The 27,588-nt window shown below is 38.1% G+C and overlaps 1 protein-coding gene across 7 annotated transcripts in view; it reads right to left on the bottom strand.

The window, feature by feature from the left end:
- Positions 1–25,070, bottom strand: part of LOC308191497 (uncharacterized protein) — a 55,509-nt gene extending 30,439 nt beyond the window's left edge. Inside the window, exons 1-3 of one of the 7 annotated variants that reach the window (XM_080583947.1) lie at positions 22,549–25,070; positions 13,011–13,093; positions 609–7,334 (exon numbers count right to left, since the gene is read on the bottom strand). In XM_080583947.1, coding sequence (XP_080440073.1) covers positions 22,644–23,867 — 1,224 coding nt within the window. In that variant the 5' untranslated portion in view covers positions 23,868–25,070 and the 3' untranslated portion in view covers positions 609–7,334; positions 13,011–13,093; positions 22,549–22,643. The other 6 variants (XM_080583946.1, XR_013948051.1, XM_080583949.1 and 3 more) reach the window with 6 other exon arrangements.
- Positions 25,071–27,588: the final 2,518 nt, after the last annotated feature.

Here is a 27,588-nt window from a genome sequence, read left to right as displayed (position 1 = left end):
GTTATGCCTATTTATACCTGAGAAGGCTCTGTCCCTAAATGTACAAATAGATATAATAATGGTGAAATGATGTATTCAAATGTCACTAGTTAACATTCCTGTCCTAGCCACTGATTATACCTCTTGAAGAGCTCCAGGTACTTAATTCTGCCAAATGTTCCCTGAATGTTATTAACCACTGTTGTGGTCTAAAAGAGAGTACAAATATTCAAGTGAGAGAGAATTAAATAGAAAATACATTTCTCCTACTCCTATTTGTGCACTTTGCATGAACCCAGACGTTGTTCATTACAGGCTCTGACCTGGATCAGGATGATAAAAATACCTGTTTCAGCAGACTGAAGAGTCAGTGGCAATGTATTTTCCCTTATATGTTATTTTTACTTGGCTCGTGCTCTTAATTAGCAATATATTCAGTGGTACCTTGACCATTAGTATAACAAAAATGAAACCAAAACAAGGAAATCAATTTTTATGACTGAGTTAAAGGAAGCTTTATTGGGTTGTGTGTTGTGTTTTAATTTTTGTAACAGACGTCTTGGGCAACATCTGTGGATGTTTACAAGGAATTTTGTAAATCCATTACAAAAATGTAAAGAAAATTATAGTGCAAATCACCATCAAATTAATGCCACAATTAATCAATAGGTTCACAGCTCTCAAGAAAGCACACTTGATTTATAATGAACCAAATAAACAGAGACACATTTCTTGTGGATGTTTCTTTCTGTAACTGTTTGATAGTTTTTGTATTATCATTGTATTTTTCATGTTATTCTGCATTACTGTCTTCATCTTTGATTACAGTAGGTTGAGAGGGTTTCACATGACTGAACACGGAATAATATTTAATCTGTTTATTCCAAATTTACATAAAATTTTATACTCCTGTTTTCCTGTGCAATGAATTTAAGAAAGGAGGAAGGTTAAAAAGCCTGTTCAAGATTCAGTGTCCTGTTAGTTTCTCTATCATGTTGATGAATCTTGGCAACCTTCATGTGGTAAGATAAGAGCAACCACATATACACATATATATTTCTCTCTAAATGTTTACCTATACGCATTATATATATAGCAGATTGTAACATTTATTTATTGTGTGCATATATGTATGCATGCATGTATCTGTGTATATGGAGGAATTAGCATTAATTAAGAATGTAATATCAAGTTCCTCCAGCATTAAAAGTTAAGGTAGTTCTTCAGTTATTGACTAAACCACAGTGTACATTTTCAGTAGGATTTTCAGATGTTCTTGGAATCAGTCTAAATATGCTCCCATGAAAGGTAATGGAGAAATTTCCAAAATCTCTCATGAGCAACTAAATACTTTTACATATCATATTGTATGTACAAGCAATGTACAGTAGTGGTTGAGAGCCACATTTTCCTTAAAAGATGAAATAAATTTTACACCAGAATGGCTCTAAGATTAAAACAAGCAAACAAACAAAATCCAACCCCTTTACAGCCCCAAGCTCCCACAAAAATATTATAAATGTTCATGGCTAGACTATGACTTTGATTAACTCTTAGCAATGAGTAACTTCAGTTAGGTTAGTTGCAAACTCTGAACTTCTTATTAATGGTGTCACTTCTCTGGAATGTATTTTAAAAAAATCTTAAAGGAAATAAACTGGAGCAACTGTTTTTCAAATTTGTGGGCCAATATCTCTAAAATGAAAAAAAAAAAAAAAAGGACATATACAACAGGAACATCCAACCTTACGTGAGTCTGTCTGAACCTGTCAATCTGACTGACATCCTCTTAAACAAAGTATCCACATTTTCAAAAGTGTTTTAGGTGCCCCAGCTTCTGTATGGTGAACTTCATACAGAGCAAGTGAAGGTAGGAGCATAATGGGCATCTGTGATTAGCCAGCAAGCTAAAGAACAACAGTAAGGGAGATATGTCATCACAGGCAACACCAGCAAGAGAAGGTGGCTTGTCTCAGATAGAAATGGATCTAATTTTTCTCTCCTGTAATGACATGAGAATTTTTCACCATTGTTCAGCTTGCTAGCTCATGTGGAAAGGCACCGAGGAACTGAATCAAAGGAATTATGAAAGTATAAATAAAATGAAGGATCAGAATCCAGTTTTAATGTTTTCTTTTACATATAAAGATCCCTTTGAGGCCATTGAGTTAATTTCACAGTACAATATTAAGAATTTCTTAATCTATCATACAGTTCTTCATGGTAGAAAAGAAAAGGTTAGTTCAGTAATGAGATCCCAAGTCTGTTGCTGTGATTATTGTGATTCCCTTTTTGCTTTTGATAAAATAGACCTTTGTCCCTATGGGGGTTGTACAAGTCCAAATCAATGAACCAAAATTGGTTCCAACACACCAATTTTGGTTCATTGATTTCCAGGCCAACATTCCTTTTATTTACTAGACAAAATCTCACAATCTGTCAGTAATATCTGTAATCCATTTTATTTGAGCTAGTTTCAGAGTTTTAGTCTTCTTTTCATTCTTCTTCTATTATCAGTAATTGTTTCAGGTAACTGTTATATTTTATAGAAGTCTACTTCTCACAGCTGAGCACATACATAATGAGTATTTCATGGCTACACTTAACTGCAAGTCATAAAATATACTGAACCTGAATTTATTACAGACAAGAGCGTCTACTGTTTAGGCAATATATATGTATACACATACATGTATATATACATATACACACACTGGATATTGTCATGCTTTTATCATGACCCACCATTGAGAGAAGTCTGCTGCTTACCAGGAGCTTGATATAGGGATGTCACTGAGAGACTACCAAGCCTTGTACAGTCTAATAACCGTTATCCACTGCTGTTGTCTCACATGGGCGACAGTGGATTTTTTTTCCATTACAATGTGGAATATAAAATTTTCACATTGTTAAAGACAAAAAGTGGCAATTACTTGACCAGTTTGAATTTTAGTAAGATTTTATGTTTTTCTCTTAAAACAAATAGCATTCCATTACACCCCCATGACAAATTTAGTATTTATTTGAAAACCCTTTTGTACATTATTCTGGGTTTTAACCTGGCAGGCATCTAAGCACCACACAGCCATTCACTTGCTCCCTCACTGCCCACAGTGGGATGGAGGAGAGAACCAGAAAAAAAGAAAGGTAAAAACTCATGGGTTGGGATAAAGAGAGTTTAATAGGACAGATAAAGAATTGATACTACTACTACTACTACTACCACCACCACTACTACTACTAAAAGAAAATACAAAGGAAGTGATACACAACGCAATTGCTTACCACCTGCTGACCAATGACCAGCCAGTCCCTGAGCAGCAGCACCTCTATCCCTGGCCAACTCTCCCCATTTTTGCTGGTCAGCATGACACCATATGGTATGGAATATCCCTTTTGACAGTTTGAATCAGCTGTCCAGCTCTGTCCCTTCCTAGCTGCTTGGGCATCACCAGACTCTTTGCATGCCAGAGAGTATGAGAAGCAAAAAGAGTCCTTGACTTGGAGTAATCACTGCTTTGCAACATTGGTGTGTTATCAACAGTATTCTCATCCTAAATCCAAAACACAGCACCATACCAGATACTAGAAAGAAAACTAACTGTATCCCAGAAAAAAACAGGACAACTGTATGTGAAAATATGTGTCTGGTATCAAAACTATCTTTCTTTTGTGGCCTGAACATCCTTATATAAAATCTGAAAGGCTAGAAAAAAAAAAAAAAAAGAATAATCCAAAATAAATGACCTCAAGTTCCATTTTAAATCACTATATGTGACTGAATGAAGTTCCTAAATTTTGTTTTAAAATCTCTCTCTTTTTATTCAAAACAACTTCAGGAGAATTGTGTATTCTGATTCAGTTAGTGCTCTTAAGAAAATATAAAATTAATGATTCAAGAGATCTTACATTGGTGCACTTTAAAACATGTATTTCAAAGGATAAGAGAAAGATACAGGCATCTGATATTTTTAATGTATTCATCTTTCTAAAAAGAAGTGAAAAGTCCAATTCATTGTACATTACTTTGACTTGTGAACCAGGAATGCTATGGAAACTCCAAGAATTCCTTTTCTGATTGCTAAATTGCTGTACTTAAGATTTATTTATTTATTTATTTTATTTTTTTAACATCATGGCTTCAGTTCTAATCAGAGAAAGAATATTTGCATATAACCTCACATTTCAAAAAAACCTGTGTTTTTATGCTTATGAAAATGGATGTTTTAGGAGAGGTGATAAGATGTATCTTCCACCTACTTCAATGGACATTTTTTTTCCAATCCATTCGTCTTTCTACCTCGCCTTTTTATTTTCTCATTCTGGCCTGAACCAAAGCTAACTGAAGTGAATTGAGTGACTTCCATAATTTCAATGAACTCCAGGATGGGACCCTGGAGTTGGTGTTCATGAAGAACTATATGTCTACTTTTACTTCACGAACAGCATCTGAGTCCTACATTGTAGGTACACCTTGATTCTCACTATTCTGACTGATAATTTTACTGTCATTTATTGTACAGAACACCCCTGGCAAAGGCATTCTAAAAATATTTTTATATAGCACAGTAAAATGAGCTACTGAAATAAGCACAACGAAAGAAGTAAAAAAATGAAAGAGAGAGTGCAAACTAGATTTATGAAAAGACAGGTGAAATGGAAATAAAAATAAGGGAGAAGAGATGACTATATGGCTAACAAGTTGCTGAGAATAAATGAGCTTTTAGAAAAGGTTTGAAAGAGCACATTGATGTAGGGGAATGAATTGAAGATGGGAGCTTATTCCACAACAGACAGGCAAGAATAGAAAGGGTGTGTGAAGTCAGCAAGGATGAGAGAATTAAAATTGCCTTTATGTTCTTGCTTTCTGCATCTCAACAAACAACATTCAGCAATCAAAGGTTAATAACCAGCAACTTGTCATAATTGTGCAGCTCTCCTCCCAGACTGGCACAGCAGCTGCAAGGCAAAACATTCATACTTGCCAGCTATGACATGCCTTGATAATTCCAAAGTAATACTGAGAAAGCTGGAATTAGATTAATAGAGACCGTAGCAAATGGAAGGAGTGATAAACAACCAGACCATAGACTATCACTGAAACCTGCCCAGAAAGAGTGACAAAAAAAATAACCAAACACACACACAAAAAAAAACAACAAAATATTCACTGCTGTTATATGAACTCTGACAACATAGTTAAGGAGCTGTTAATATATGTGAGAAAGTGCTTACAAACATTGAATTTCTTCAGAGAATTTTTTTCTTACTCTATGTTCCTCAAAACTGTATCAGCGTGGTTTCCTGACACTGGTATGTTTCACAGAATCACAGACTGGTTGAAGTTGGAAAGGACTTTTGGAGGTCATCCAGTCCACCCCCACCCCGTCCACCTCCCTTAAGCAGGACCGCCTAAAGCATGTTGCACAAGACCATGTCCAGATTGCTTTTGAGTATCTCTAAGGAGGGCGACTCCACAATCTCTCTAGGCAACCTGTTTCAGTGCTAGGTCATTCTCACTGTAAAAGAAGTGTTTCCTGATGTTCAGACAGAACCTCTTTAGCTTTGTTTTCTACCCATTGCTTCTTATCTTGTCACTGGGCAACACTGAAAAGAGCCTGTCTCTTTACTCATCTTTGCATCCTCCCTTCAGGTATTTATAGATATTGAAGAGATCTTCCTCCCAGCCTTCTTTACTGTAGGCTAAGCCGTCCCATCTCTCTCAGATTTTCTCATGAGAGACACTCTAGTCCCTTTAGCATCTCAGTGTCCCTCTGTTGGAGTCTTTCCAGTATGTGCATGTCTCTCTTGTACTGGGGGGCCCAAAACCGGACCCGGCACTCCAGGTGTGGCCTCACCAATGCTGAGTAGATAGGAAAAACCACCTCCTCTGACCTGATGGCAATATTTTGGATAATGCAGCCCTCCACTAGCCTTCTTTGTGGAAAGAGCACATCATTGGCTCAATTTGCCATTGTTATCATTTGAGCAAAGTAAGGACAAAGGCGATTCCAGTCTGTTTCGTGTGCCATCAACAGAACTGCCACACACTTGTTCATTACAGAATAATTACTGATGTTAGTAATATCTGAGACAGAAAGAACACGGCTTGATGCTTCTGATACAGACTTTGTTGACTTTGTTATGAATAGTATAACAAATATGGGAAGAGGTGTTCAGACAGTTTAAGCTACATACATCTTATAAGAAAATCAGTAATGGAACATAAACATTGTCAAGATGCTATTTTCAATGTTGCTCTTCTCATCTTAATTATATTTTAACAGTTGAAATCTAACATGAAAAAAAAGCAAGCAAACATGGTGAGCAAAAACAACTGAACTGATAAAGACACAGTGTGCACATGCAGTACAGCAAACACAGGATGTAGATCATGTAGTTTTTGAAGAGGGAGAAAAATAACCCAAGTATCATTGTGCTTCAGCTCTCTTTTCAAGATTTCTGGGTAACTATTGGAGTGTTTAGGGCAGGATAAAATCCATGTATTATTCATTAATTGTGCAAAACAAGTCATATAAATCTCAGTTTATAGGTCCTGTTAGAAAGATGCACCGCTTCTAAAAGTTAAATACAAGATTTTTTGTAAGTCACTTCTTTTAACATGTTAAATGGGTTTCAAAAAATCTTGATATGGTATTTTATTTTCCCTTGTCAAGAACATATTTATTTTCCTTCCTGATATTAAACTCTGATTTTCTTGATGCAGTGATGAATTCTCTGGATTGTTGCTTTACAAATAGTTTTAAAAGAACAGAATAAGCAGATCTTTATAGCAGAATTATTGTTTTCTAAGCCAGAAGTACTATTTCTGAGGCCCCATTAAGACATCAATAGGGGCACAGTAGCCCAAGAGTCAAACACTGACAGTGCAATAAAGGTAACTGCTTGTTTTTGTTTGTTGGTTTATTTTTCCTGTCTTCCTAAAGGAAGGTTATTATAAGATACCGGATCTTGTAGGAATTCCCCAGGTTGGTCCTGCCAGGAGAAGGGAGAAAAGCTGTGCAGCATGAATCATTCTTAACCAATCCCTCTTCATAAAACCTTCATTCTTTTGTACCCCACCAGAATGGGTCTACCATTCACAGTGTCTTGTCTCAGGGTCTAGCAGACACAACAATATGTGATCCCCACCTGTGAGGCTGGAGGAAAATTATTTAATATCTTCCCTTAGGGATCTAGTCAGTCATTTGTAGAAGACTTCATACCTGTCCACTGCTGGCGCCAAGAGTTAGATATTTTTTTTGAACAGAAGCAAAAATTTGTTATTCCTTCACACTAAAAAACACAGAAAATACTCCTTCCTCCACAAGTGTCATGGATAAAGCCTGCATTGACTGAAACAGAACCAAGATTTTATTCCTTATGCCATTGTAACAGAAAATTGAAAAAGGGCACAGCCTCAAACGCTGACAATTTGAGTCCACCCATAAGAAAGCATAGACAGTTACTCATGTAACTGGCATAGACAGGCAGGTAAATGGACCATAATATTTGATCATAAATTTTTAATTTTTGCTTTAGAATTTACCAGATCATGCTAATTCAGTACAGAAAATGTTAAATACATGTGTGTGTGTTTGATTCCATGCTTCAGTGCCACAGTGGCAACATGAGAATAGAAGACAATAGTGGTGTCATATAGACTCATTTCAAAATTCTCTAAAAAGCCTTTTTTTTATATTTTTATTTGAGACATACAATAAATAAGCATATTCTCATGATTTCACTGTTGTTCTTTTATTGTGTTTCTAAAGCAATGTTTTCAGTCTACGTTTGGCTTATATGACTTTTCATGAAACAGTGATGGGAAAATGGCTATTTCCAGACCTGTACACATTTTAATAATCTAAAATTTTCTCATTTACTCAAATGAAAGACATATAACAGAAAATAAAATCTATATAGTTACATAATTGGATAAGAATATCTGGTTCAGGGTTTTTCAGTTTTTTCATTTGTTGCTGTTGTTGTTTTCTTTGTTTTGTTTATAAATATTAGAGAAAGGTCTTTAAAATGTTAATTACAGAACTCAACATATTTGCTTATCACAGTCAGGAAACAGTGCTCTGATCCATTGTGACTTCCAGAAGAAAAAAGAAAGAAAAAAAAAAGAAAAAAAGAACTGTTATCAGATACCATACAATTCAGGAAAACAGTGATATTCCACATAATGTTAACATGTTTTGTCTCTAGATTGTGCTGAAATCAGTTTTCAATTCAAAGTCAAATCCCAAGATCTTTTGAAATGACTGTAGATGAAATATATGAACACAATAGCATCTCAAGGTCAAAAAATATTGCTCCCCTGTTGTATGATCTCTCCCCAGTGCTAAAGAGAAAGCTCTTATGCTGATCAACCTATATTCATCAGTTATATCAGACTCTGGATAAAGGCATTACATCATTACTTTGAAAAAATGTCCTGCTTCCAGCGTGATATAACACAAAGATATAAAGCATTTGTGTGCACATACAGCACCAGATTTACCCAGGGTTTATATTAGTGCAAGCAAGTTCATATGAGAAAAAAAGGTCTTAAAATTCTGAAGGCCATCTTTGAGGCTCCTGGCTAAAATCAGTCACTCTTTAGCAAAAGTTGAAGTTGTGGATGCCCCATCCCTGGAGGTGTTCAAGGCCAGGCTGGATGGAGTCTTGGCCAGCTTGGTCTAGTGGGTGGCATCCCTGTCTGTGGCAGGGGGATTGGAGTAAGATGATCCTTAAGGTCCCCTCCAACCCAAGCCATTCTATCATTCTATGATGAAAACTTAAAGCTCAGTACCATGATACAAAAAGAAAAACCCTTCAGACCAGCTGATGGCATCGGTTGCACAGGCTCCCTGCAGTCCCCTGCTGCATCAGGGAGACATGGGGGTGAAGGGTGAAGTCTGATGCTGGAGAGGCTCAGTGCTGCTTAGGCACACAGGATTCCTCTGTATAAAGCTTCCCTGTTTAAGTGAACAGACTTCATTTTGCAGAGGCAGCTGTGACTGGCCTTGGGATTTGGTCCAAGATTTTGTAGCCATTTTGTATCAAATAATAGTGAATGAACAGTGCTACAGAAGTTTTTAGCCTTTTAATGTAGTGTTTTGCAGGCATCTTAGAAATCACTATCTCAGTTTTCTCTGATATATTATATATATATATACACACACATATATATATAATGGACTGAAGGTAACTTGCAGTAAAATTGTTCACACAAAGGAATGTCTCTGAGAAACAGCTCAGCTGGCAGGCACAGGGCAAAGGTGTAGCAGAAGGGGGAGGAGAGGACCTATTTTTTGTCAATCATGTCTTAATTAATGAGTGGAGATAATAGAAAAAGTAGACAGCATTCCTAGACTTGGTTAGGAAAAATAACCTTCTTCCAAGGGATAATGAATAAAAATAATTATTTCTTGACAGTTTCTCCTCCTCTTCAAATGTCAAGTTAATTTTTTTCCATGTTTTTACTTATTAATACAGCAAATCCTATCCATCATGTTGTGCTTACTTTTATTTTGTCAGCAATTCAAGACAGAGATACAATTCAAGGAAATCACATTAAATGGTCAAAAGCAAGGTAACTGATATAATATCTTTGGTTTAAAACTACATTTTGCTTAAAGGTATTATTGTTTTTAGTATTACTATTTGATCACTTTTTTTTTTTTTTTTAAGGAAGGATGCAACTACTTATCTGATGAGCTTCAGGCTATCATAATCCTTTCAAGAGTGATTTTCATGTTGGGAACAAAATACACAAATGATCCATGAAGAAGTATATTTCAGTAAAACAGTGTCTATTTATTATTCTCGTGGTTCTTTATTATGTATAATATTTATTCATATAATATTTGTGTGTTAATCATAATTGATCTTATGGTTTTATTTTTAATTATATCTTATGCTTCTGCATACCTTTTTTGTACAGAGACTGAGAACTCTTCATGAGACTTCTGTATTACATGACTTCACATCACAGTAAATGGTCCTTATTAAATATTCATTTGTTTGCTTTGTTGGATTGAATTTTAGAATGGAAGTTAGTAAGTGGATTTCCTAATACAGTTTTGTGACTAGACCAGTTGGTGGCAATGAGAAAGTCATTAAAAATGTAGGTATCATGCTTCTTCCACTTCAGAATTAGGACACCAGAACTTATTAGAGGAATTATTTGCTGCGTAGAGTTAACTGGAAAATTAGCTGTAGTACATTAGAATGGTAAGAAATCTCACCTAACAGTTTTTTAATTCATTGCAATATTCTTGTGAGTTCTTTGCTGCAGTCTTTATTAGTAAGACTAATTGTCCTCAGGGTACTTCTCCCACTGGGCTGGAAGACAGAGGCAGGGAGCAGAACGAAGCCCTTATAATCCAAGGGAGAATGGTTACCAACCTACTACGCCACTTGAATACACAAAACTGTATAGGGCAGGATGAGATCTACCCAAGGGTGCTGAAGAAGCCAGCAGAAGTGTTCGCCAACACACTTTCAATAATTTGCCAGCAGTCCTGGCTAACTAGGGAAGTCCCAGTTGATTGGAAGTTGGGGAATGTGATGCCCATATATAAGAACAGCAGGAAGGAGGATGTGGGGAATTACAGGCCTGTCAATCTGACATTGGTGCTAGGGAAGGTCATGGAGCAGTTCGTCTTGAGTGCCATCAAATAGTACGTACAGGACAATGAGGTGATCAGCCCCAGTCAGCACGGGTTTATGAAAGGCAGGACCTGCCTGATCTCCTTTTATGACAAGATGACCCGCTTAGTGGACAAGGAAACAGCTGTGGATGTTGTTTACTAGGACTTTCAAAAGGCATTCAATAGTGTTTCCCACAGTCTTCTGGAGAAACTGCCTGCTCATGGCATGGATGGATGTACTGTTCACTGCGTAAAAAACTGCCTGGATGGCTGGGCCCCAAGGGTTGTTGTGAATTGAGTTAAATCCAGGTGGCAGGGCTAGGGAAGTGATTGTCCCTCTGTAGTTGGTCAGCACTGGTGAGACTGCCCCTTGAGTACTGGGTGCAGTTTTGGGCCTTTCACTACAAGCAGGATTTTGAGTTGCTGGAACGAATTCAGGGAATAGCAATGAAGCTGGTGAAAGGACTTGAAAACAAGACGTGAAGAGAGACTGAGGAAGCTAGGGTTGTTTATTCTTGAGAAAAGGAAGCTGAAGGTAGACCTCATTGATCTCTACAACTACCTGAAAGGACAACAAGGAGGGTGTCGGCCTCTGTTTCTCAGGTGACAAGTGATAGGAAGGGAGGAAACGGCTTCTAGATGCACCAGGGGAGGTTTAGACTGGATGTCAGGAAGAATTTCATCATGGAAAGGGAAGTTAGTCATTGTAACAGGCTGTCCAGGAAGTGGTGGAGTTGCCATCCCTGGAGGTATTTAGGAGACACGTGGATGAGGTGCTTAGGGACGCAGTTTAGTGGTGCATTTGGTAGTGTTAGGTTGATGGTTGGAAATGACGATCTTAAGGGTCATTTTGAACCTAAGTGATTTGATATTTTATGCTTACAAATGCATGAAGGATAAAAATACAACTGCTCTGGAGTGCAAAATTAAAGTTGCTAGTAAGTAGGGAGTGGCATAAAAAATATTATTGTGTTATGCACTGCATAATGTATTAATTAAAAGGCTGTGCAAGCGTAAGAAGATCTGACATTCTCCTCATGCTCCCCGCAAGTCTTGATTGACACCAGTGCATGTGCTTCTAGCTCCTACTGTCTTTCTCTGCTGAAGACGAATCTCTTCCACAATCTGTTTAGGATCTCTGATTGCTGAGTATTGGGACCAAGAGAGCAAAGAAGAACATGAGGAGAATAAAGAAACAAAAAGAAAGAGAAGTCTGGGAAAGGAGGGAGACCCTGGAGAAAATGGTAGTAGGTGGCAATATTTGTAGCACTGGTTTTAGAAACACAGGAAGCTTTTCCTCTCCTACAAGAAATGCTGTTTAAAAGGATCAGGTATTCCTTTGGTCCCACTGGCTGTGCTCTGTGAGGGACACTTCATACACACACTGGCGGGAGACAGAAATGGAACTCCATCATGCAATTTTTATGGGGTATATCTATATTTTAATACAGTTACACCGCTCTGCAGCAGTCTGCAATGTCTGTTTATCCAGTCAGTTGCTTGATATGGATCTTTTCTTCTTTTGGCCATGCTCATAGGTTTTTTTTTTGTTTTTTTTTTAATGGATTGGAACAGTATATACTGTACAGCAAGACCTTCTTCTACCCTATTAGAATATATTTCATCTGAACTAATACACAGTTCAATTTGCAAGGTGCATTTCTCAACAATAGAATAGAAAAATTCATCTCAGCTCATATTTACCATGAGATTATCAATTTCCACTCAGTTTGCCTCAAGATTCTGTCTTCAGTTAGAAATGCTCCATCAAGTCTTAGTTTAGTTTGGGAGCTGCTTTTCCAAGTTACTAGCTAGAGTTAAAGAAGAAGAAAAAGCTCAAGCTTTTAAATTTACAGCTGCACTTTTTCATTTTTACCTTTCTTCTTATTTCTTACTATTATTTTAAAAACCTCCCTAGAGGAACATGAGATCAAGAAATGTCAGAAAACAAACAGACAATTTGGTAACAACTACTTGGCTTTCAACCAAAGGAAATGAAGATGATTTTTACAGCAATTGTACAAACACATGAATAGTCTGTTATAATAAATAAGTAACAGTTGCCTTAGTTTTCATATTTTTTTCACTAGTTAGCTAATCCTCTGTTTAATTTCTAACAGCTAAAGGTATTCTATCTTGAATTTTCACATGATGTTTTAAATGAAACTCATAACCTTAGTTCAGAGCTCTCATATTAACAGGTAAAAAAGCACTATGTCTACCGCATCCCTTGTCAGAGCAAAACCAGCTGCAATTGGTGGATATGGGAATACCCAGTCTTTTATCTCCTGAATAACTACGATCTTAGTGTGTAGTTTGCTTCTTCGTGACATACTTAGTCAACCTGATGTATCTAAAATGCAAGAGTGTGTTGTATGTGTGAAGTACCTTTTCTCCATGAATGCTCTGTGGGGGGCTCAAGTCTTGATATTTCAGAGATTCAAGTTCTTCTGCACAAATTCATGTTATCCCTGTGAAACATGGACAACACAGAATGAGTAAGTACGTATGGCATGTATACTTTAACCTGAAGTAACAGACAAGTATATTTTATTTTGAAAAAAAAAAAAACATTTTTTTACAAGTGTTATATCCATATGAGTATCTGTAGTAGTTGTCACTACACGCAATCCATTAAACATATAAATAGTAAAACAAAACCCATAAAATATGCTGTACATATGGGAATGAAAAATAATAAAGGCAAGGCCCTATGAAAAATCTATAATCTGGAACTATTCATAAAACCTGGCATTTTATAGCAATCTATAGGTCAAAGCAGACATGAATTAATTCTCACAACTCCTTTGAATGGTGGATGCAAAAATACTATTCAAATTGCAGAAACTAAGCCAGTTAAATTATTTCATTTCCTTAGCATGAGATCTTATGCCCTGATGTTTGTTTCTCTTAATTTTTATACTATATTTATGTTAATCACTTTAACTTACTATCAGTTCTTTACATGCATTTGTTTGGAAGCTATATTTCTGTTGTAGCCACAACCTCACTATATAACTGCAGGAAAAAAAAACTAAATTTCTGTTCTGAAATTATGGTAGTAGGCAACAGTTCTTTACTTTCTGTGTTCTTTCCTTCCTGTTTCATTCATTAAACAATGTAATAATATTAGAAATAAATCACATTTAGATTGGCAATATTTCACAAGCATCAAGCATTTGTAACTACATTATGTATAAAATTGCAGTGATAAGGAATATTTTCTACACTGCAAACTGACAGACAGTATTGTTTTATAGATCCAGGCAAGTTTCTTGTATATCCTTATTAGCATTTGACACTCTCTTCCACAGTTCAAGGAGCGGCCAGTCGACCCAAATCTTGTACAGTCTCAAATATCAGGTTGTGCCAAACCACACTCTTTTTTTATATTGTCCTCTAAACCTTTTGTGTCAGAATCTGTGAAAGTACATAGGAATAATAAAATACTTATAATGACTTGCTATCGTGCTTCTTAGTCAAGATGGAAAAAGGGAGCTCAGTTCCCAAAGGAAAGTAAGACAGGCCTTTGGAATAAGGGAAAATGTTGTGATGGGACACACACGGTTTGTCCTCTGAACACATAGCAGGTACTGTTTTGTTTATTCCTAGGCTAGAATACTGTAAACTCTGAGTATGTGATGATACCTTTCTATTTGCCTGTCTACTCAAGGGACATAGAAAGCTATGTTAAGGAACAAGAAGTTGTGTTTTAGAATCATGGAACCATAGAACAGCTTGGGTTGGAAGGGACATTAAATATCATCTAGTTCCACCCCCACTGCCATGGGCAGGGATGCCACCCACTTGATCAGGTTGCGTAAAAAGTCACTGTCCATCTTTTTTATAGGCTCCCTTTAAGTTTTGAAAAGTTGCAATGAGGTCTTCCCCTGAATCTTCTCTTCTTCAGGCTGAACATCCCCAGCTCTCTCAGCCTTTCTTCGTAACTGAGTTGCTCCAGACCTCTAGAGGGTCAATGTTGTATCCCTCCTCTGGACCCGCTCTAACAGACCCACATCCTTCCTGTGCTGGGGGCCCCAGACATGAATGCAGCAGTACGCCAAGTGAGCCCTCACGAGGGCAGAGTAGAGGGGGACTATCACCTCCCTTGACCTGCTGGCCACTTTTCCTAGCTATCATCGTTGTCCCTGGAGGCACATCATCTAGTGTAGGAAGGTAGGGACCTCTGTTTCTCACCAAGTGGCAGAATTGGCAAGCTAAGAGGAAAAATTGTTGCCAGCCTTTGCAATTTTATATTGATCTTGGTATATTTGGTATTTTTCCCTAATCCCCTCTACAGGAATTGAATGATAATCAGCAAATTTCCACTCTTACTTAAAAATAAAACATCTTCATGCTTTCAGTGAAAAGATTAAAGGCATGACCTAAAGAGATGCAGAAAGCAAATTAAAAGAAACATTCCCCCCAAAGGAGAGAGACAGAGAGAGAGAGAGAGAGAGAGAGAGAGAGAGAGAATCTGTGTTTTTTATACTAATCACATTATTTTTGGGGAGCCACCATGTTAAACAGTTTCATTTTCTCAAACTGGAAGACTGCAATGCTCTGTTGAGGGAAAAAAAGCATGCCATCCTGGGCCCAGTGGTCACAATTAATATTCTCATTATTGTACTTTTTAAAACAGCACTCTGTTACATATAAATTCCTTTCTTCTACAAACTGTCAGTTTTAGAATCAAACACATCTCATGTTTTGAGTCTCCTCCTGTAACACAGAACTTGCTGCACTCTGTATCAGCAATAAGAGTCATCCTCAGAAATATTACAAATCCTCATTCCAGTGAACTCTATCTAAAGATGTGGATTAACTTTAGTCAGAGCTTTTGCATTTATGTCTAACACCATTTTGAGAAGCCATTTTAATCTGCTGCTCCTCTCATGCACGGAATGATTGCAGTGAAGTGATTTAGATGAGAACTGCTACAAAGAATTAAACTTTGCTAACATAGACAGACAGACAAGGGTTTAACATTAATAATTGGAGGTGCATGCACATATATGTGGAAGGGGGGAAATGCTTCATTTTTATTAGAAATAGAGTCAGCAAAAACTAAGCACTGAAATTTATATGTAAGACTTTACCAAGGAAATCAGGATATAGCAAATCAGCACTGAATTGTGCAACAGTATAGCTCCAACGGGAGCTTAAAATTAAGTCAATCCCCTGGTTAGATACGTGATTGTTGCTTGTGCAATTAGCCTTGCAGGAGTACTAACATGAGCTGAGAAGGATTTACTTACTGAGGCCAAGTCTTATCAGAGAAGCCTTTTTGGGTGTAGATTAATGGGGAAATGACTTCGGTATGCCTCAGTAAGCTAGTGCATTAGGTGTAAAGACTTTGCTAAAATGCATTACAAAGGCCATTTTGCCCTATACTAGAGAGAACATGTACCCTTTCTGTGACAGATGCTACAGATTGCCCCTGCACTGGGATTTAACAAATTTAACATCATAAAATTTAACAATCATATTATTATACCTGTTGTGACTCCACAAATCATCTTTCCTCATTTCCATGCACAGTGGAGCTTCTGTCAGAGAGGTGCAGGTCTTAGCTTGGCTTCAGTCTCCTGTTTGTGTCTGATGGAGACCTTGCTCTTCTCTGGAGCTTAAGTTTTCTCAAAACTGGACTGGTGTTTTGTCACATACTATGCTTGTTGCTCCTAGTACCTCCTGCAAAAGCACTCAGGCTAGTTTTTGCAGCGCAGTGCCAAGGCTCAGTGCCTAGCTTCTATGGAGAACAGTTAACTACTTCCTTGCAGGGCAATTAAGCAGCAAAGTGCAGAGTGGTTAACCCCTTCCTCACACAATATAACAGCAAAATGCTGTGTCTAAATGTAATCAGAACTTTATTACTCTGGGTATCCCTTGTAACAGACTGCATCATGATCTGATATCATGATTATTTAATACTAATGCCTCTTCCGTACTCAACTAACAGAGGGTGGGAATTGAGTCAGACTGTCCTAAAGAAGTCAGAGCTGTCAGGACAGATCAGTAAAGACATTCAATAAGTGAGGGCAGCATGAAAGGTCTTGATGTGTGTTCTTCAGGATAGAGCCAGCCACAGGGTCACATTCCTTGGAGCATGTTGCCTTTTTCTATAGACCGTACACAAAATACATGGTCTAAGAATGTAGTATAAGGCTAACTGCAACAACAAATAGAGCTGTATGAATGAATCATTGTCTCCTCTCTCTTTGCAGTTATTTAAAAGACAAAGAGGTTAGGAGGAACCTATAAAACTCATTCTTATTGACAATTCATAGACCACAGAGATAAAGGGCGTTTATTTAAAACCAAAGTTTCACAAGTGTTTTAAACTCAAGGCAACACTGACAACAGAATCAACTGGACAAGAAGCCATTTTCTCCTTTTCACAATGACAAAACTACTTGATTCAAGCATGTCTTGCCGGAGAAAAGAAAAAGTCAAGTAGAAAAAACTACACATCTGAAGTTCAATTACATTCCCCCACAGGGTCCACAGCCCACCCAAATTTGCTAAATTATGCCCTGTACCACCTTTCCCTTACACATTCCTGTAATTCTGGGTGCTAACTGGAAACCATGCAGAAACTTAAAACTTCCTGGTTCAAAATTGTATAAACTTTCTGCTTCCCATGAGAAACACCTCTGAGCCTCCCTCTTTTCACTGAAGAATGTAAGATTCACCCTAGGTTTCTGATATGTAATCCTTTTAAGCACAATCGCATTTTATGCATTAATTTGTCTGTAAATCTGGTGCAAGTGTTTCTGTGTATAAAAGCAAATTAAAAGTATCCAACTTCCTAAATCTGGATAGTGAAATGTAGTAAATTTTTGCTTCTAAGCAATGGAAATAGAAAAAATATTTGTAAGACAAAGGAATCATTTCAAAGGGACCATTACTCTGATTAGAAAAACTGCTATGGACAAGAAGATATTTCCATTATAAATCCTGGTTTTCAAGTACTTTTTAATTTTTATTGCAATATTTAATATTCTGTACTTTGGAATATATAAGTATTTAATTTCATATTTATTTATTTATTTGTAACGGAGAAGAGCAGTATAACCCTGTGACTTTAATTCTGACTCTAGTGCATGATCTGGTGGATAGGTCACTTCCTTGGAAGACAGCATATTTGATCATAAATTTAAGAATCAATGACTAAAGACCTTTGAGCTCTTTAGGCTTCTGAATCCATGTGGAAAACATGATAAAAGAGTGACAGCTACCGAGCTTTCTGAGAAGAGATACAGAGATACAACGATACAACTCTTTTTTTTTTTTTTTTTTTTTTTGGTCTGCAGTGTTGTAGCACTTGACATTTCATGAAACAGATTCATATCTTCTAGGTCACTCGAGAAGTATTTAACTAAATATTCATGTTTTATTACTATTCCTGTCATTCTGTGAAGATTTCTAGAGCAGTTGCCTTTGCCTGGGGAGTCCATAATGGTAACATGGTACTCCTCCTTCTTTTCAGCTGTTTTAAGAGGTGAAAAGGCTTCTGGAAATAAAAAGTCAGCTTCTTCCTTTAGGATAGCTGTGACAAAGGAGGAAAGTTAAGAAGAGATGAGAAACTTTTTTTAGGAAGACAAACTGTAGGGGAAGACCAAGTGAAAAATTCATGTTAATACCTGGGAACACAAAAGTGAATGAAAGTGCTTATTTCGTAAGAGATTTGTAAATTTTTGCCCATATGCTTAAATTGAGAATGCCTGTAGTGTGAGGGAGTTCCGTACGATTATTCAGATGTTTAAGGTATCTTATTAAATTGCAGTTTTGATGCAGTTTCTGTGCTGTTAGTGGAATGTACTTACATATAATTTATGGTATTATGAATAAAGCTTAATGGGAGACAATGATTTATAAAGAGGAGTTAATGGACTTCTTTCCCAGTGAATTAGAAATCCTACTGTGTTTCTGCTAACGCCCCCTCCAAATTGAATAACCCCTCATTACCATTATATTATAACTGTTCATAATGTACCTGGCTAACTAACATCTTTTCCATCTTAATTCTAAAGAGAGAATCCTCCTCCTCCTTCAAATTTATCATCAGTTGGTTAATCATTAGTAGCTTGCACTTGAATCCTAATTTCATAGAAAATGACTCCATCCATCTCAAGTGGACTAAATCCCCTTATATAGCTTGTTTATAAGGTACATCTCTCAGATGTTTCTAGAAGGAAAGACTTAAAGACTGAGTAAACAGTCAATTGAGCTGGTTTGCTCATGAAATCTAGTTATTTTTCCAAGCTTTTCTTACATTGATCAGTCAGATTCTTTTTTGAGCTTCAACATGGACACTAGTTCTCACTGAAAGAAGCATTATACAATATTAATCACTGAAATTAATAAAGCTCAAGTTCAGCAGTGATCTAAAGACTAATTTCAGTAGCAAGGGAAAATCTTTTATGCTGAGGTCAAAACTGGTGAGAAGATTTGCATGGACTTGGAACACTGCTTTGCACTGTGGATGGAAGAGACTTAAAATTTAGTCTGCATTTTGCTGCTGGCTGTCTTCACTGGAGAATACTCTAGTTTTTGTAACATGCTCAGGTAAGAAAATATCTTTGTTGAATACCACATTTTTTAATAGAAGTCCAGTTTCCTAGCTTGCATTATTAAATCATCATTTACAAAAAAAAGTTGTACAATTCCATCAGAGAGAATTAAATATCTGTTCTGAGTCAAATACAGATCTACATATATAGAAATTCAAATATAGAACCTTGCTGTTTAACTTTGTATAGATTTTGTGTGCTTGTTGATTCAAAATTGCATGCAGACTGTAAGTGGGGAGAAATCCATGGAAAACAGTTTCTCTTCATATCAAAATTATGGCACCATAAACTTCAAACCATTTGTTTCCAATGTTCATACTCATTTTGGCCATTAAATCTTATCTTTCATTGTTCAAGGTTGTCTTCATTTTTCTTATGTTCTTGCAGCCGGCTTAAGTGATAATTCACCATCCATAAAACAAGCACCGGATATGGAACCCAGGACAAATGTTATATAAAATTGCCATCAAAACCATTTCCTAAGTCATATTATCAGTGATTTAGGGATCATTTGTTTGTTAGATTTCAAGAATAAATGCTTGCTTCTTCATTAAACCATGCAGTTCCAACACAAGCATTTCCAATATGCCAGTACCAAACCTGTCATAAACATCCATGTATATAATGCAGCATTTCTGTCAAAAAAAAATATAATAACATTGGAAAATTCAAAATGAGCAACTCCACAATAAAGCTGTTTTCAAAAATACTGTTATTAAGTGATACTTACACATGCATGTCAGAGGATCATAAATAACTTTTCTATCTATGGCTCTACATTTATATTTATTATGATTCTTTTTCAAGAAAAAATACTAAAACCATGATACAGTGAATACACTGTTGTAGTATTTTGACCAGCTGCTCTGTTCTCTCTATGACTGTCCATTAGTTTGGGTTGTTTAAGGTTTAAATTGGTTCAATATTTTAATCAGATGAATCAGCATCAAAATAATCAATTTATTGAATGCATAGATTAAATCTAAAATTAATTCAGCATCTCAACAGGATGAATTTAAATTAAATTTACAATTTGATCAGATTTTATTTTTCCATTGAATCATATTTTATGCATCCATGTTGAGGTAGATTTTAATGATTAATAAGGCATATAACCTCATAAATCAACCATGAAAATATCAGTCACATTAGAAATCACACCATACTACATTTTGTTTAAAAATAAATGATTGCACTGTTTTGATCATATTCTCCTTACAGGCATTTTACTTTGTTAGTTGTCAAGAAAAACAGGTCATTGGCAATTCTTAAACATTTCTTCTATGCATCCTGATTTTCTGCAGTGTTGAGGTCTTGCAGTATCTACTCAGGTACATAAGAACTACAAAAAGTAGATTTTAGTAGTATTATGTTGTAGAATACATTGAGAAAGGAAATGAAAATAGTCAGTCATATGTCAGTGAATTACTTTTCCCTGTGTGCTCAAGTCTCTCCTCATATATGTTGCCCAGGGAGGTTGTGGAGTCTCCTTCTCTGGAGGTATTCAAGGCCCGTCTGGACACCCACCTGGGCAACCTGCTCTAGGGAACCTGCTTCGGCAGGGGGGTTGGACCCGATGATCTCTTGAGGTCCCTTCCAACCCCTACAGTTCTGTGATTCTTTGATATCTCATTGACATCAATAGCAATCACATATTCATTTTTGTGGAGAAGAAACTACTATTATAGTTTTCATTGTGAAAATGACATAACACTCATCTTCGGTATTTTCAGTCACTGAAGCCAATGTATAGCCAATGTAATGCTCAGTCCCTGGGCAGCCACAGTCAGTCACAAACATTTAGGAGTACTAGACATTTTTTTTCCTTTCCACCTCCTATTGCATTAAGAACTCTTCACAAATTCTTATCTCCTTGAAATCTGACACATGACATCTTTGATAAATCCACCTATTGATTCATAAGTTTTATAAATAATTCTGGGATAGTGGATATATTAAAATTGACTCACTTTCGACATATTAATATATTTTTTCACAAATCAGTATTGGAATTTAGGATTGCTTTAGAAAGAAGGTATGAATGTTTTCTTGCAGAAATATCACAGAATCACAGAACATTAGGGATTGAAAGGGACTTTGAAAGATCATCTAGTCCAATCCCCCTGCCGGAGCAGGAACACCTAGATCATGTCACACAGGAATACTTCCAGGTGGGTTTTGAATGTCTCCAGAGAAGGAGACTAGAACCTCCCTGGGCAGCCTGTTCCAGTGTTCTCTCAACCTCACCGTGAAAAAGTTTCTTCTCATATTTAAATCGAACCTCCTATGTTCCAGCTTGCACACATTTCCCCCTGTCTTATCATTGGATGTCATTGAGAAAAGCCTGGCTCCATCCTCCTGATACTCACCCTTTACATATTTAATAAGGTCACCCCTCAGTCTCCTCTCCTCCAAACTAGAGACCCTGCTCCCTCAACCTTTCCTCATAAGGGAGATGCTCCACTCCCTTAATCATCTTTGTGGCTCTGCATTGGACTCTCTCAAGCAGTTCCCTGTCCTTCTTGAACCGATGGGCCCAGAACTGGACACAATATTCCAGATGCGGTCTTACCAGGGCAGAGTAGAGGGGGAGGAGAACTTCTCTCAACCCACTAACCACAGCCCTTCCGATACATCCCAGGATGCCATTGGCCTTCTTGGCCACAAGGGCACAGTGCTGGCTCATGGTCATCCGGCTGTCCATCAGGACCCCCAGGTCCCTTTCCCAGCAGAGCAGTCCCCAACTTACACTGGTGCCTGGAGTTGTTCTTGCCCAGATGCAGGTCTCTACACTTGCCCTTGTTATATTTCATTAATTTTCTCCCCACCCAACTCTCCAGCCTGTCTAGGTCTCTCTAGATGGCAACAGCATTTTGGCATCAGCCACCCCTCCCAGTTTAGTGTCATCAGCAAACTAGCTGACAGTGAACTCTATTCACTCATCAAAGTCGATGATGAATATACTGAATAGTACTGGTCCCAGTACTGACCCTTGAGGGACTCCACTAGATACAGGTCTCCAACTAGACTCCATCTCATTGACCACAACTCTCTGGCTTCTTCCCTTCAGCCAGTTCACAGTCTATCTGACTACCCGATTGTCCAGACCATACTTCCTCAGTTTAGCTGCGAAGATGCTGTGGGAGACAGTGTCAAATGCTGTACTGAAATCAAGATACACTGCGTCCACTGCTTTACCATCATCTATCCATCTGGTTATGTCTTCATAAAAGGCTATCATGTTGTTTAAGCACGACTTCCCCTTGGTGAAGCCATGTTGACTGCCCCTATTGACCCTTTTATCCTTGATATCCTTAGAGATAATGCCAAGATAAATTATTCCATCACCTTACCAGGGACGGAGGTGAGGCTGACCAGTCTATAGTCACCTGGGTCCTCGTTCTTGCCCTTTTTGAAGACTGGAGTGACGTTTCCTTTCCTCCAGTCCTCAGGCATCTCTCCCGTTCCACGACTTAACAAAGATGATGGAGAGTGGCCTAGCAATGACTTCTGCCAGCTCCCTCAGCACCCGTGGGTGCATCCCATCAGGACCCATGGATTTATGGATGTCCAGATTGCTTAACTGGTCCTTAACCCAGTCCTCATCAACCAAGGCAAACTCCTCCTTTAGCCTGATTTCCTCTGCGGCCACAGGGGTACGGGGCTCCTCAGGACAGCCTCCTGCATTATAGACAGAGACAAAGAAGGCATTCAGAAACTCTGCCTTCTCTTTATCTTCTGTCACCAGGGGACCCACTTCACACATCAGTGGGCTTACATTGCCTCTAGTGTTAGTTTTATCTTCAATATATTTGAAGAAGCCCTTTCTGTTGTTCTTGACCCCTCTTGCAAGGTTTAATTCTAAGGAGGCCTTAGCTTTTCTAGTAGCCTCCCTACATCCTCTGACAACAGTCATATTCCTCCCAAATGGCCAGCTCCTCCTTCCATGATCTTCCATGACTCTCCTCTTCCATTTGAGTTTGCCCAGTAGTTTCTTGTTTAACCACGCAGGTCTCCTGGCTCCCTTTCTTGACTTCCTACCTGTTGGGATGCTCTGTTCTTGAGCTTGGAAGAAGCAGTCCTTGAATGCTAACCAGCCATCTTCGGCCCCTTTACCTTCAAGTACCCTGTCCCATGGGATTTCCGCTACCAATTGCTTGAAAAGGCCAAAGTTGGCCCTACTGAAGTTCAGGCTTGGAATTCTGCTTGTTATTCTGCTCATGCCACATGAGATCATGAACTCCATCATCTCATGGTCGCTGCAACCAAGGCTGCCCTCAGCGTTCACAGCTTCAACCAGCCCCTCCTTGTTAGTGAGGACAAGATCCAGCAGCGCTCCTCTTCTAGTCTGCACACCCACCATTTGCATCAGGAAGTTACCATCAATGCAATGGAGGAACCTCCTGGACAGAGGATGGCTGGCTGAGTAGGCCTTCCAGCAAACGTCAAGGTAGTTGAAATCCCCTATGATAACCAGGGCCTGTAATTGCGAGATAAACCAGCGCCCCCTCCCGTCAGCCTCTCTCGCGAGAGCCGGCGGCTGCAGCCTTGCCGCGCCGCTGTCCCGGGCCCACCCTGGCGAGGCACGGCCCCAATCCCCCCATAACGCGGGGTCGGGCGTCTGCGGCTGTGTCAGATCCGAGGCAGTCGCCCTCGACCGCTTTATATTCATTAATAATCAATAAAGAGAGCCTTTAGTATCAGTCTGGAAATTCACAATACTTGTGTGAAATTCTGAAGTACATTCTCAGACTGATTTTTGCACACTTCAATGTTAGACAGAAATTGGAAGAATGTGCTACAAATTAGTTGTATAAACGGTTAACAATTACAATAAATGCTCAAGTCCATGATTTTGTTGAAATAGGATGCTTTTTATATTCATCAAAATGGCAAGGTATGAGAGCCTATAAAGCTCCCCAAGCACACTTCACCTGGCTAACTACATTACAATTTCTCTAGTAAAATAAAACTATTTGATCTCTAGATTATTGGGTTTTGTAGTGTAAAAATATCCTTCTAGAGTAATTGAAAATGCCATGATACTGATACTTAGTACTTTTCCTTTGCTGTGCTTTCAGTTGTATTTTCTTCTCAAAAACATACATCCTTATGCAAATAACCAACAATAGAACATACCAATGAGGTTAAAACTTCTCTAGGGATTACAGAACATTACTAACCTGGATCTTTGATGGAAGCATGGGAAAATAATATGGGGTAGGACATATTCCCAATTTAGTCTTCTACCTTGAGAATGTGTTTAACTTTTCCAAAACTTATTTTATCATACATTATTAAACTCTTTTTTTTCTTTTCTTTTCTTTTTTTTTTTTGGCCAATTAGATAACAAGGTCTTCTTGTCATTTTACAAAACTCTTGGCCTGAAAGACATCCTCTGGCAGGTAATTCCATAGCGTAAAAGCACCTTCCACGACAGTATTTCCTTTCATCCTGACTTGCCATTTTTCAGTTTCATGGAGTGATTCCATTTTCCTTTTTTTTTAAAGTACTAGAGCTCCTCTATTATCATCTTGTCACCAGTTACTGTTTTATATGCTTTTGTCATGAACTTTCTTATTTCTTACTTTTCTAAGTCAAATAATCCTAATCTTTACGGCCATTTTATTTTATTTTTTTTCAAATGAGAACCATCCAAGGATGATAAATATCGTTATTGTCAGTCCTTGATCCTTTTTTCCTTTTTCAAGCTTTTTTTTTTTTTTAAACTCAGAGAGAACGAGTAATACTACACAATATCTCAGGTAACAGCAAACTCATGTATCTCTTCTATAGATACTTCTGATATGTTTACTTGGCCAAAACAATCTTCTGAGCAGAGGTTTTCATTTAAGTACTTTAACCTTAAAAAATACAGTTATTTATCACCTAGAATCTATATGTTCATATTTTTTCCATTGAGTGTACAGTACTTCCAGTTTATCAATAGTGATTTTCATGCAGCATTAAGCTATTTATTAAGGTCACTCTAATGTTCCTCACACTTTTTGACAGAGCTGACTATTATAGATCATATTTTATCTTCAGCAAAGTATTGTGGATTTGGTAGAATTTGGGTGTTCCATTCTTCCCCTTAGAATATTTGGACAGTTTCTGTAATTCATGATAAAATCTGTTACTGAGGAATAGGTCTGAAAACAGCTGGATATAATTTTCCTGGGCTACAGCAAAAGAAGCATGACCAGCAGGTCGAGGGAGGTGATACTTCTACTTGTGATAATCCACCTGCAGTACTGCGTTCAGCTCTGGGGCCTCCAGCACAAGAAGGACATGGACCTGTTGGAGTGAGGCCAGAGGAGGGATTTGAGGATGCTCAGATGGCTGGAGCACCTCACAAGCTGAGGGAGTTAGGGTTGCTCACTCTTGAGTAGAGAAGGCTCCAGGGAGACCTTAGAGCAGCCTTTCTGTACCCAAAGGGGGCCCACAAGAAAGCTGGTGAGAGACTCTTTATTAGAGAGTTTAGCAATAGGACAAGGAGTAATGGCTTTAACCTAAAAGAGGGTAGGTTTAGATTAGATATAAGGAAGAAATCCTTTACTCAGAGTGTGATGAGGCACTGTAACAGGTTGTCCAGAGAAGCTGTGGATGCCCCATCCTTGTAGGTGTTTAAGGCCAGGCTGGAGAGGACTTCAAGCAACCTGTTCTAGTGAAAGGTGTCCCTGCCCATAGGAGGCGATATGGAACTAGACAATCTTTAAGATCTCTTCCAGCTCAAACCATTCTATAATTTATGCCAAAGATTCATCATTTAATTCTGTGAGTGTTGGCTCATCTGTAAAGGCCCACGTGCATCCTCCTTGGTGACTTTGGCCTGATGCTCCATGGAGGGCTGCAGTCAGAGTCATCCACTGCTCTGGGGAGACATTTTCAGTAGCCATTTGGCCCTGCTTTGCCTACAGCCTCCAGGACATTCCTGGCTACAGGGCCCATTGCCTAGGCCTGCCATCCTGTTCCAACTTTGGCACAACCCTATCCCCAGGAGGGTGCCCAATGCCTAGTGCTGGGGCTTCCTCAGTGTCCCCTGCTGCCCAGCTCCTGACTGGTGTGGTGGGCTAGGCCCTGTCTGGTGAAGCCCAGCTGCCCTGAGCTACTGATCTATGCAGCATGTGGGCACTGTCATACAAGGGTAGATCTCAGAAACTCAACCCCAAATCCAAATACCGATATTTAATTAAATAAAGAAAGTTTTACTTACTTATTTATTTATTTATTCTGAGAAAATAAAGGAGATTGCTGGCCTAATGTTACAGTGTGTAATGTTACAGTGTGCAATGGTACAACCTTAGGAAATTGTAATGCTGACACTTTGAGAGATACCCTGGGAAATAATCCTGGGAGAAGTGAAAGCTGTGGCTTGCATCTGAGAAGTAAATCTTCCTGAAGTGGGAACATCACAGAAAACCCCAGGCTTCCCTTGTTGATGACTATTGGTGGTTTTGACCCATGGGAAGGATCCTGCAGGGTCTTAAAATATTGTGAATTAGGAGGGCAGTGTTGCCTCCCCCTGTGGACAATTTTTTTAATACTTTGCTGCAGAGATACCTGCAGCACTGGTGATTGTGGTCAAAGATTTCCAATACCAGGTAATAAATTACAGCTGAATAGGATCACAGCTAAGAATCTTGCTAGGCAGGATTGACAGGATAAAGTCAGGAAAAATATCACCTGTATGAATCTTCTATACAATGTTCATTTTGAATATTAAAAAATAGTATTTCATACATCAAACTGACATCATCAAAGGAAAGCATAAGCAATTTAAGCATAAAATGAAAGTTTAGGTCAGGAAACCGGTAGCTTTGAGTAGTAGTTAGCATATATATATACTAACATATATATACAGATATATAGTTTTAAATTTCTGTTGCCATTAATTCTATTGAAAACAAAATCAATCCTTCAACAAGCTACTAAAAGCACAGGAGGTCTCTGTCTGTGGTTTCTAGGTGATGAGACTGCCTGGTATGCTTTTTTCTCTGGTCTGCTACAGTGACTGAAGCCTAAGTTGTAAATCAGAGAAATCCTAGGGGATTTTCAATTCATGATGGCCTCATGGGACTTCAAAACTGCCCCAAAATTCCCTCAGGGCTTGCAGTCAAGCCATTTCTCTCACTTCTGGCAAGCTCAGGAGATAAATATTGACTTCATGCAGCCTCTACACCAAAGTAGCTGTCCTTGAGTCATGAATGCCTTGGTAGCCCTCATAATTTTTGCTTTTTTGCTTAAAATAAGATACCCTTGAATTAATAATTCTTTGTTAAATCCTTTCAACTGAAATTTTGGAAGATTAGACAATGTGCCATAGAGAAACGTCATCATATTTTCTATGTGTATTGTGAAACTGAATCACTATTTGACTCTGAGTCATAGTA

The sequence above is a fragment of the Anser brachyrhynchus genome (genome assembly GCF_964034855.1).
Source record: "Anser brachyrhynchus genome assembly, chromosome: 3".
Lineage (NCBI taxonomy): Eukaryota > Metazoa > Chordata > Aves > Anseriformes > Anatidae > Anser > Anser brachyrhynchus.
Note: the sequence above shows the minus strand (reverse complement) of the source record. Positions and strands in the feature narration are given on the sequence as shown.